Source organism: Cyrtonyx montezumae, unplaced genomic scaffold, assembly GCF_038088225.1.
Source record: "Cyrtonyx montezumae isolate F1298 unplaced genomic scaffold, pur_monq_1.0 scaffold_9, whole genome shotgun sequence".
Taxonomy (NCBI): Eukaryota; Metazoa; Chordata; class Aves; order Galliformes; family Odontophoridae; genus Cyrtonyx; species Cyrtonyx montezumae.
In genome coordinates this window covers 9884566-9896271 of record NW_027072100.1, presented here as the reverse complement: position 1 = coordinate 9896271, position 11706 = coordinate 9884566, and the positions used below count along the sequence as shown (strand labels likewise).

The window sequence follows — 11706 nt, the reverse complement described above, 5'->3', positions numbered from 1 at the left end:
TTGAATTAGCATCACGTTGGCTGTCCTTGTAGTGCTGCCAGGTGCCACTTCTCGATGTCGATCTCCAGGCATCCTCCCTCAGAGCTGGCTGGCTGACGCTGCCCCTACAGGCTGCACGTGTTATTGGTAACAAACAGAGCTGGTAGTGCTGAGCCTGGCCGTCACGCTGTGTGCTGTGCACAGTGCTCCCCGCGTGCATCCAGGTGTGTGGCACAAGGCCCAGCTGTGTGGGACTGCTGACAGCAGAGCTGCTGTGCGGAGGCTGAGGTGAAACCTTTCTGTGTTTTGCACTACTTAAAAAAGGTGATATCCAGGATAAGTGCTGTTTTAGTTCTTAAAGGATGTGTTGAAGAGCTGCTGCTTTCCTTTCGGCTGTTCTGTGGGTGGTGTGAGTGGCAGGTTAGTCCGTGTCCTCTTGGTGCTCCACGGGGAGCTGTGCAGGTCCCTGACCCAGGGAGTGAGGAGAAAACACATCTTTAAGTGAATATTCCCATTTTCTGAAGTGGTTTGGTTGCCCACATTACTCTGAAACCTCTGGATTTAACATTAATGATGCAATTCTTCCTGAATTGTGTAAGGAAGTTGTTTAAGCATTGCTGCTCGAAGAGCTGGAGCAGTGTAATCAGAAGATGTGTAGGTGAGTGCCCAATTGGTTGTAGGTAAGGTACAAGAGCATCCTGGGCTCTGACACTTCAAAATGGCCAAATTTAACCCTAATAAAGGCAGAGTTGTGCTGCAAATAATGGTTAACAGATGCAGTGTGCTTCGGAGCGTGAGCTGGTGGAGCTGCTGCTCGTACACGGAATGCTTCCTTCCAAAGCTCCCCCTCTCCGTTCAGCCTGCTGCCAGAGATAAAACTTGAGCTTTGATTTCTGTTGTTGTTGGTCATGAAGTCGCATCACCGTTGCTTTGTTTTGTTTTATGAGTTGCCTGAGACCTCCGTGTCAGCAGCCCGAGCTCCTCCCCGCTGGGCAGTGCTCCTCCTGGCACTGCAGCTCCTCCTGGTGCAGGACAGCCCCTCTGTGTGCGGGGGGGGGCCAGGAGGAGGGAGAGCTGCTGCCCTGGCTGGGGGTGCAAATGAAGCAAATGAAGGGCATTGCTCCGTTAGGTGCCAGTTTCCTTTAGTTAGTGACGTACGTAGGATACCCTGAAGTATTTATCTGTATATAAGCTGATGTAAAACCTCAGTGGCGTCCGACCCGGTGTGATTCCTGCCGATTCCACGCGGTGATGTTTTCTAGCCACGTTCCCTTTTTAGTCTTATTTTTAAATTTGTAATATTTTTAAACTGCTTTAGATATTAGCTCTCGTCGTGTTGTTCACGTGTGATGCTCGTCAGGGCCGGGCCTGCACGCTCTGCTCCGGAGGGAGGCACGACAGCGGTGTGGACGGGGTGCCCTTCTCCAGACCCTGTGCACCGGAGCCTAGGAACACTGCAGGAGTGTTGGCAGGGTGGGAGCCTGGCAGAAATCACATTCCTGTCCCATTCTTAAAGAGGTTTTGTCGTGTGCTGAGGGACCCCAGCGTGCTGTGCTGCTTTGGGCTGTGTGGCAGAGCGTTGTGCTCCGTCAGCTACCCCTCATCCTCACATCGCTCGGCCTCTCTGGTGCCCTTCAGTGTTGTTGACATTCCTGGGCCGTTTGGGAAATGTGTCAGTGCTGCTTCTCTGTATTGCAGAAATCACCTCGTAGTGCACTGTTGCACCAACAGCTGCTTCAGCTGCCCTGAGAGAAGCATAACTGATAGCTGGCACGGTGGCAGCAGCGCCCGAGTCCTGCAGTGCTCAGAGCTGCAGTGCTGGGACTGAAATGCTCGTGTCATGGCAGGAGGATGTGCTCTGTGCCTCAGGGAGCGGCATGGGGAGGGCTGGCTGGCTGTTATTGCACGAGCCAGACGCCATACATCTGGAAGACAAACTTTGGGTTGGAAACAAAATGCCAGCAGTAACGTGCACAACGGGTCGTTTTGTTTAAAGGATAGGTGCTGGGAATTCCTGGTGGTTATATATATGTATATGTGTAGAGGAAGCTCTTATATCAAATGGCCATTTTATTTCGAGTGCTGTTGTTTTCTCTGCTCTCTCCCCTCCCCCCCAGCAAGGTGGGTGTTTTCTCGTGGTCTGTAGCAATAGTGCACTGTGCTGTCTGTACAGCCATGGCTCCCACACAGTGTGACATGTGCCTGAGCTCTGCCTGCATCCCTTGGCCCAAGTGTGCTTGACAGGAGCAGGGCCTCACCGTTCTGGCTCTGCTGTATGTGGGCTGTGCTAAAAGAGGTTGAGGGACTCAGCTCTGCAGGTGAGTGCGTTGGGTTTTTTCCCTGTACCAGCACTCTACAAAGTGGGACTTGGCTCACAAACCTGTGCTGTAGGCTTTGGACTGCAGCTTTGTGTGTGTCTGTATGCACATATTTATACAACAGGAGTGCACCCAGTCCTTGCTGCTGTTTTTCTGTGGTGGTAAAACATGAAGTTTGGCTCAGAGTCCTCACAAACAGACAGGTTTTGTGTGTCCAGAGCTGTGCTTCCTCCTTTCAGCTGCAGGCAACGCCAAATGAGATCTGTCTGCTTGAACCACTGATGGAGGAAGCGGTGGAAGGCTCATGTTGTGGAAATAAATAGCTGGTACAGCCCAGAGCTTTCTGCTGGGGGGGGAGTGGTCTTCTACCCTTGCAGCATTCCCTCCTTGCTGGGATGAGATGCAGAACGATGTGCTGGCGCAGTCTGATCCATGGCTCAGTGTGTGGTGCTCACGAGTTGGGTGTGTACGGCTCGGAGCTGAAGTTGGGAGCTGATCTGTGCAGGGGCACAGAGCACTGCTGGATGGGGGTGGGCACGTGGGGACTGCCCCACTCTGTTCCACGTTATGGTTGTGTCCCAGCACTGGGGTTTGTTTGCCACGTTCTGCACTGCGTCCTCCTGTGGCGCGGAGCAGAGCTGTGCATCCCTGGGGGGCTGAGGGCAGCAGGACAGAGCGTTGTGGTCACACTGCACTTCAACTCGGGTGGGGTGGGGTGGGGGGAGCCCGAGGCAGAAAGCAAAAGGAAAAAAAAATGTAAAAAAAAAAAAGAGAGAAAAAAAAACCCTCAACCCCCCCCACAATCGAAGTATAAATGCATCTGAGAAGCAATTATAATATAGACATATATATATTTTGTTATGTTACGAAAGGACCATACTTTGAATTGTATGTAAGTAGATGTGGCCGTCAGAACTCTGTGGATTGTAACACTGATACTACTGAGCTCCTGTACATACCCGCAGTTACAGCAGAAGGAGTTACTTTATGTTTTAGCATGGTGATCTGTGTATCGTATGTCCGGATAGAAACTCAAATAAAGATTGCTAAGTTATCTGAAACCACTGTTGTAAAATAAATGTTTTCAATGCAGAAATACGGATGGGCTTTTTCTTTCTGTCTCAGCCCGCGGTGCTCCGCGGGTGGGGGATGCTGTTAGCCGTGCAGGTTGCTGGGGTATGTGTGTGCACCTGCTTGTGCTGTGGCAGTGTGTGTGTGAGGCCACAGCTCCGCGGGCTGTGATTCCCCACGCAGCGTGGGGCGGGTGCAGGAGCGGTCACAGCGGCCGCGCTTTGGCTGCTCGGCAGTAAGTGCGGGCAGAGCAGCACCGGAGCTTTTCCGTTTCTGCCCTCGTCCCCTGAGCGCCGGCGCTCCCATCCGCCCCCTGCAGAGCCCCCCCTTGGTGCGGGGTTCAGGTGCTCAGCCCCATCCTGACGCGCCCCAAACCCCGCTGCGTTCCCCCCCTCCCCCCGACCCCTTTGTGTGACCCCGAACAGATCGCTTTGGGATGGGTGAGGGTGCGTTGCTGAGGTGCCGCAAATGCTCAGCGGTGCCTGCAGTGCTTTCAGATGCTAGAGCTGCGCGTGTGCGCCCACGCGTGGGTCGGTGGTCCCGCGGACGCCCATCTCAGCCTCCCCTCCCCCCGCCCTGAGTGCGCTTCTCCCCGTCCCCAACACCACCACCTCGTGGGTGCGCCGGCGACCCCCCCCCCCCCCCCACAGCCCCCCGTGCTCCCGCAGCTCCCGTGGGTGAGCGGGGCACAAGGGAGCGAGCCCGGAGCAGAGCGGGACGTCCGCAATTCGGCTCTGAGGGGCAATGGGGAAGCTCCATAGGGCTGGGGGGAGTCCCGGCCCCCAGTGTAGGGTGGGATGCTCCAGCCCCGTCCTATTGCCCCCCTTCCTGCAAAGGGAATCCCCTTTGCCCCCCTCGGTACGGAACGGAGACACCGCCACCATCGCGGGTCAGCACCGCAGCGGGGCACGTGCGAGGGCGACTTTAATGTGCAGCGGCAGCACCGCGAGGGGTGGGGGTCCCGAGGGAGAGGGTCCCCTCCGTCCGTTGGGAACCCCCCCCCCGTCATTTCCCTATGCTCTGCAGCAGCAGCTTATTGCTGAGCGCCTTCTGCGCCAGCCTCTCCTCCCGGGACATCTCGAGGAACTCGCGCAGGAGGTGGAAGGTGAGGTCGAGGGAGTTGGGTTTCCCTTCTCTCCTCTTCCCCGCCTGCAGCGCCCGAGGGCCGCGGGGTGGGGCCGGGCCGGGCGCTGCCCCCCGCGGTCGGCACAGTCCGTGGGGGGGGAGCGGGGCGGTCGGATCCCAGCGGGGCTGCAGCGGGGAGCAGCTCTCCGAGGGCAGGAAGAGCAGCACGAGGACGGAGGCAGCCGAAATCATCCCGAGTCGCATCGCAGCCGCTCCGGCTCCGGGGTGAGGGGAGGGGTGTGGGGGACCGGATACCTGCAAAAGAGGTCCCCCCCCGCCCCCAAACCCCCCCCGCGTTCCCCCCCCAACGCTGCGGTCAGGGGGCACCCGACGGGATGAGCATCCCACCGCGAAGGGTGAGAGTCCCCCACCTGCAGGCGGGATCCCACCCCGCCAGCTGTACCGAATCCCCCCTACCACGACCCCTCTCCTCCGGGAACGGTTCCCCCCTCCCCTCACACACCGACCCACGCAGGACCCCACCACCCGGACGCGGGACCCTCATGCTCCGGAGGTGGGCAGTGCTTCGTGTTCAGCGCACCCCCGGCATAGGACAACCCACCCCCCCCACCCCACCCACCCAGGGAACCGGACCCCCACGCCCCCCCCGTGGGGGCTCAGGACCCCCTTCCCGCGTGGGGGTGGGATGTTGGCGGGATGCTCACCGCTGCCGCTCCTCCTCCCGCAGCTCCCGCTGCCCGCACCGCCCGCCCGCTTCGCGCTATATAGGGGCGGCGGCGGCACCCCCCTACCCCCCCCAAACACACCCACCCCGCCACGTGACCGCGCTATATCGGGGCGGCGGCCCCTCACGTGACACCGGGCGGGAGCTGTCCGTGGTTCTGAACGGCCGCGGGGGCACGGGGGGGGGGGGGAGGATCGCACATAGGGGGGTCTGGAAGGGAACGTGGGGCAACGCGAGGGTGGAGGGGGGAGTACCTGGGGGGGTGGGGGCACGTGGGGTGGTGGTGGGATGCAAACGGGGGCGAACGGGATCGGAGGAGTTGGAGAGAGTTCGTTCGTGGGGACACGTGGAGGTGTGATGGGTGAGGACGCTTTGTGGGGTCCATAGGAGTGGGGGGGGGGGAGGGAGAGGGCTGAGTGCCCGTGGGGGGCACGTGGGGATGGAGAAGAGAGCGGCGGGCGGAGGTATGAGCACTGCAGCTGAGCTCCCACACGGACACGGACCCACAGCAGGGCCCCCCCAGACCCCGTGCCCGGGCTTGCTCCGCTCTGCGTTTCACGGGCAGCGTTTCCATGCAGGAATCGAAGGCAGCGAGCTCCTCCGAGTGAGACACTGCGCGAGAGCACGCAGCTTACAACTTTCCTTCCCGAGCTCAAATACACTTCTGGAGCGGAGTGCTCCTCCTCTAAGGGAGCACAGAAGGCGTTCTTCTCCGGCCTCGCCTCCCCGCGCAGATCCGCACCTCCGCCTGCAGGTTGCACTCCTTTTGCCTCCTCCTCCCTCCCCGCCGGAGCTGCCAGCGATCGCTTCCCCTCGCAGAAGTGCTGCCCCTGAAATTTAAATTCCCGATGAGGTATAAATGTTTCAAGAGAAGGAAAGATAATAATAATAATAATAAAAAAAAAAAACAACAAACCACAAAACCGAACCATGAAGTGGAACTTGAGCACAGTGGTGTTTCGGGGCCGCTCTGCCCCCCGTCCTTATGGGGAGCGGCCCAGGCACAGAGGGCTGCTCCATCACAGCAGGGGCAGCCAGCTCGGTTCATCCACGGGCAGCAGTTGGGCTGCTGATGCTTTAGAGCATGACTGAGCCTTTTTCTTTCGGTGCACACGCTTTGGGATTCATCACTTAACTGCTGGGAAGATGACGAAACCGGCAACCGCATCTTGTTTGTTTTATTTAGGAAGCTCAACTCAGGAGATCAAAAGTAAAAAAAAAAAATGATCAGCCACTCGTATTTCTTCTTCCATGGTAAATTAGCGACACGTTCAGTGCTGGAGGGCCCCGTGTGCCGCCTGGGGACTCATTATTGTCACTCACAGGGATGTCACTGTCTCCTCCTCTACTCAGGAGTGTGGTAGCGATGCTTCAGGGATGCTGGGCTCACCCCCAGCTCCGCTCACCAACTCGTGCTGGCACGCAGCTGTGGCCTCGCAGCAGGGAGGAGGCAGAGCAGCTCCTAATGAGGCACTGGGAGCACTCGGAGCCCTCTGGCTCGTGAGCAGAGCTGCAGGAAGGAGCCCCTGCACTGTGGACCGTGACAGCTCCGGTGCTAAAGCACAGCCAAGCTTCCAGAAGCTTCTCCCAAGTAATGCTGCTGCTTATCTCTGTTTGCTCCTGGCACCTGTTCTGTTCTTCCTCCATCCCCATCCCCACCCCCACAGCACAAACAGCCGTGCCAGTGCTCATGCATTTTTCAGGAGTGATGTGCCCTTCATCCCTGGGGCTGTGGGGACGGCGCTGCCCATCCCGCTCTGGAGAAGGCATCTCATGGGCTGACGAACCTGAGATTGACCTTCATGTTTCACCATTCTCAGGTTAGACAGTCCTCGAGGTGCCCCTCACTCGGGCAGCCGCCGCCCCGTGCCCTGCGTCCTGTGTCCGTGCACCCACCCAGAACCCCCATCCGTGGGGATTTTGCAAGAGGGAGCAGGGACGCGGCCCCTCAGCTCCTCTTGGCCTTAAGATGGATGCGTCTCTGCATCCATCCCTCACCACGAGGTTCTGTAGCAGTCAGCCCCTTCCCAAATGCACGCTCACCCACTGTGCTTCCTCCTGCAGCCAGTGGTGGTGGAAACCTTTGCACATCCAGAGTGCGGGGCTGAGAGCCGGGCTGCTGCGTGCACCCAATGCCTCCAGAACAGGGACAGGGCAGCCCCGACCCCACAAATCCCAGTCCGGCCATGGGCTGTGCTGCTGGGACAGAGGTGGAGCAGCAGATTCCCTTCCTTTGCTCCCATGTGTGGTTGGCAGCACGCAGGGAGCATCAGAGCACTTCTGCAGGGCTCACCCCAAATCTGCTCCCAGCTCGAGATGCAGTGGTCTGCACCAGGTAATGGGGGCAGTCAGTTTCCCAATGCTGTGGGGTGCGTAAAATTGCTTCTGTGGGGAGGGGGCTCTCATGGCTGAGGGATTTCCATATGCGTGGAAAAGGAATATTAAAACTTTGACAATTAACTGTGTCATTGAAGGAAAGGACCGCCAATCTTAATGCAAAGCCTGAGCAGGCCCAGGAAGCTGTGAGGAAAGGCACCGAGGAATTAGTGACTGGTTTCAGTCCCTTCTGGATTTCTTGCTCCATTTGGGCCCTTTGGGATTCTTTTAAAGCTTTGCATTTTGGCCTTGCAAAAGCGGGGAAGGACAAGCCCAATGGAGCCCGCAGCAACAAGGCTGGGATGGGGGGAACGTTGGGCAGAGCAACGAAGGAGCAGCAGAGCCCTCCCAGCCCCACTTTTTGCAAGAAGGAGCCCGGCAGAAAGAGACAGGGAGAGCTTCTGAGAGGAGGGGGGAGTCAGCTGTGCAGAGGGGAGTGCTGCCTTACCTCTCATGTGTGGCTCCCGGCCCCATCCCTCCGCCCGCTGCTCCCGTGCTGCTTTTATGGCCGTCCCTGTCCTCGTGGCTCAGAGGAGTGGAGCCGGGCTACGGCGAACTGCCACACTTTCTGCTGGCTTCCTGTTTGTGCATCGCGAGCGGCTGCGGTAAAATTTCCATTACACGCTGGACAGACAGGGCGGCAAAGAGAAGTGAAGAGAAAAAAAAAAGACAAAAAAAAAACCCCAACCCCAACCACCCAACCCAACGCAGCACTGTGCTGCAGCCCATCTCTAGAGCCATCCAAAAGTGAGAAAGCATGCAGCTGTGTGAGGGGCCGGGAGGGATAGAGGGAAGCTCTGGGTGCCCCCTCCCCAGCCCTGGGGGCACAGTAAGTGGGAGATCCTCATTTTCAACCCCTCCACCAGAAGCTGTGGTTCCTAATTGCTGCCCCTGTGAATGGGGGAAGAGTGCTGGGGGAGCAGATTGTCCAGCGAGGCCCACAGCGGAGTGCAGGGCGGCTCCTGCTCCTCTTGACCTTAAGGTGGAAGATGCAGAGGGTGTTCGATTTAATTCCATTCCTTGTTTCCCCTTGGCAGGAAGAGGCTCCAGGCAGTGTTCCTCCCTTGCTCCCACCCAGGCTGCGTCCTGCTCCTTCCCCACGTGCCCTATTCTGGGGATTTGGGGTTTTCTCCCCCTTTATGTCACAACATTTAGATGCCCCTTGTTCTGGCTGTAGTGCAACGTGCCCTGTGCACCGGCAGGGAACCCTGCTCTGAGCTGGGAAGCTATGGGGCTGGAGGAGGAGACCCAAAACAGGAGAACCTTCCCAAAGTGCAGCTCCGTGAGATCCCAAATGCTCAGAGCTTCTACCGTGGACACGGTGGGAACTTTGGGTTTTGCCTCTGAACTCTTTCCCAAAGCTTTCTCTTCTTGCAGTTATTCCGTTTTGGGGACGGTGGGGGAAAATTTCTGTTATCTTTGTCTGTTTTTTTGTAAAGAACTATACTGGTATCTTTATAAATGTCTCTGCGGTGAGCGAACAGGACCGAGGGCTGAGACAACGTGAGGTGTCACTGAAGAAGTTTCCAGTCACTCTCTGTGTTGGCAGCAGGTACACACGTTCGTGCACAGTGCCTCGGATGCACTGTCTGATTGCTGTGCTCAGGTGCACCCCGTTTTCCATGGCCATTTTGATGCTGGCTTCTGAAAAACCGCCCCAGTGAGTGGAGCAACGTTTTCATTGTGAGCACCACTGCAGGCTGCTTGCTGCTAATGTGCACTAATTGCTCCTTTGTGATGCACAGAAATAGAGGTTTGGGGTTTTTCTTTTCGCAATAGGACAGGGCTGTGGGATGGGACTTCTTACTGGAGCCCTGGAGTGCTGCTTGGGGTTGGATGGGAGCCCCCACCGTGAGCTGCTGAGTTTTGGGATGAGTGGTGAGAACTGCCCACATCGAAGCTATCTTTCTGCACAAATAGGAAACCAACGGACAGAGATCTTGAAAGGAAAATAAGATGTTTGTTCTGATCTGAGAGAGCCCCACTGATGGGCAGTGCTGGAGGGGCTCAGCCCAGGGCTGGCAGCAGTGAAACGCTTCATCTCTGTCAGAAAAACCCAGGCCCATCCGCTGCAGAAAGAGAAAACACAACCCCAGAACTCTCCTTGCAGGTGCTTCTGCCTCGAAATGAGTGTATTTGCTCTTTGATGGTCAAGCAGATATTGTTCTCAGGTTGGGTTTCTTTTTTTTATTTTTTTTCTTTTCTCTTTTCTTTTTTACCACTCTGCTCTATTTTTAGTGCTGGGAGAACGGTGCCGAAGAGACTCTGCTGTCGGTCAAGGTTTGTGGTTTGGGCTGCTCCTGGGGCAGGGCAGGAAGCCCATGGGGCTGTGAAGGGTCTGGGGGGGCTGAGGTGGGGCAGCACTGGGGGCTGCAGTGGGGCACTGTTGGGGCTGCCCAAGCAAGAGATGGTGATACACCAATATTGCATTATAGTAATGCAATTTGTTCAGGAGAATGTCGGCTGCTTCGTGCAGCACACAGGAGAGCTGGGTGTGTGGCGTCGTCCTGGTGTGTAATGAGAAAAAAGAGTTTTTCCCCATTATTTGGTACCCCTGGACATCAGGTGGAGGTCACTGGGCTCTGGTGATGGCTGTCCAGAGCATCCCCTGTGCTGCAGGGTTATGGGAACGCTGGTGAATGCTAACACTACCTCTCACCCATCAGGCTCTGAGGAGCACCTGCAAATATCTTGGCCGAGAAAAGTGTCATTTTGTCCTCATTTTCACTGCTTGGCCCCACGAGCAGCCATCATGGCTGCCACACCGGGCGGCCCGAAAGGCAGAGGTGGGGAGGGAGCCGCCCACAGCCCACGCAGCGTTTCCGAAGTGGTGTTTTTGCCACCGGCAGTTTGTCACACGCAGAAGAAAGCTGAGCTCAAAGCAATGGCAGTGGTGGCGTGGGGAGAGGGGGACGGTGGCATCTCAAGATGGCGGCCTCTCAAGGTGGCGGCTTCCCAAGATGGCGGCCTCTCAAGATGGCGGCCTCTCAAGGTGGCGGCTTCCCAAGATGGCGGCCTCTCAAGATGGCGGCCTCTCAAGGTGGCGGCTTCCCAAGATAGCACCGTGCCCCGCAATGGTGAGGGCAGCGGCAGCGGGGATGGGGCCGCCCACCATGGCGTGTGCTGCTCATTTCAGCACTTCTGCCTTCAGAGAGGCACGGGGAAAGGCAGGCAGGAGCGAGGAGGGAAGGCGCCATGTTCTTGGGGTGGAATTCAGCACTGTGGTGGCCAAGTGGGGGTTTGGATGTGGTGGGGGGAAAATATGGATCTGTTAAGGGAAAATGTGCATCTGGTGGGGGAAAGGCACGGGTGTGCTGAGGGAAAACGTGGGTCTTCTGAGGACAAATGCAGACACGTGCAGTGGAAAATGGTGGACACAGTGCAGTTAAAGCAGGAGCTGCCCAGGGTGCAGAGGTCTCCAGCAGCTGTCGGGGGCAGGTGTGAGAGCTTGGCCCTGAACATGGCGGCTGTGGGGCTGTGCCATGCCTGGCCGTGCTGTCATAGTGCCAGCTAGGGCTGCGGGTGTGTGGGGCTGTGGGTGTGTGGGTGGCACTCAGCAGCCTGGAAGTGCTGCAAAACAAGACGTGGTGCCACCCCTGCTCCCCGAGGTTGCTCTCCTGCAGCCCTACCGCTGTCGGTGGTGCCCATCAGGCTTGCAGGGTGACGCACACCCTTTGCTGCTGTGGTGGTTCACAGCCCCGTGGCTGCCTCGGGCACGCTGCCCAGCAGGGGCTGTCCTGAGGGGCTGGGAGGTGCCCCAAGGACATGGGGTGCGTGGGTTGGGATGAAGGATGCTGAGTGGGAGAGGGTGCTTTGCCCCCCAAGGAAGTGCTGGCAGACCCTTAGAGCAGATTGGGCTCAGGACCGCATGTGGTCTCGCGTCCCTCAGGGAGCTCTGCAGGATGGTGGGGCATTCCTCCGTGGAGCTGAACATGGTCCATGAAGGGATGCTGGGCTGCACAGAGGCAGCACTCCGGGAGCAGACGATGCCCGGCGATGCTCAGCTCCCGGCCGCACGCCCAAAGCCCCTCGTCTGCCTCTCCTGTGTTTGTGCTTATGAGCTCTCCTTCCACCTACGCAAGGAGCTATTTTTAGAGGCACTAATCAAGCGCCGGCGCTGGCTCAGAGCGTGGCTTTCAAGCCGAGGGCTTC

The 11706-nt window shown here is 57.9% G+C and overlaps 1 protein-coding gene across 1 annotated transcript; it reads right to left on the bottom strand.

Annotated features, from left to right (window-relative positions):
- Positions 1 to 4277: 4277 nt before the first annotated feature.
- LOC136060105 (corticoliberin-like) lies at positions 4278 to 4712 on the bottom strand. The gene has a single exon (XM_065754396.1). The coding sequence runs from the start codon at positions 4695 to 4697 to the stop codon at positions 4374 to 4376; it is 324 nt and encodes a 107-aa protein (XP_065610468.1). The 5' UTR covers positions 4698 to 4712; the 3' UTR covers positions 4278 to 4373.
- Positions 4713 to 11706: the final 6994 nt, after the last annotated feature.

Excerpts from the sequence above, each read along its gene's own strand:
- LOC136060105 (XM_065754396.1), bottom strand. The coding sequence starts at position 4,697 with ATGCGACTCGGGATGATTTCGGCTGCCTCCGTCCTCGTGCTGCTCTTC.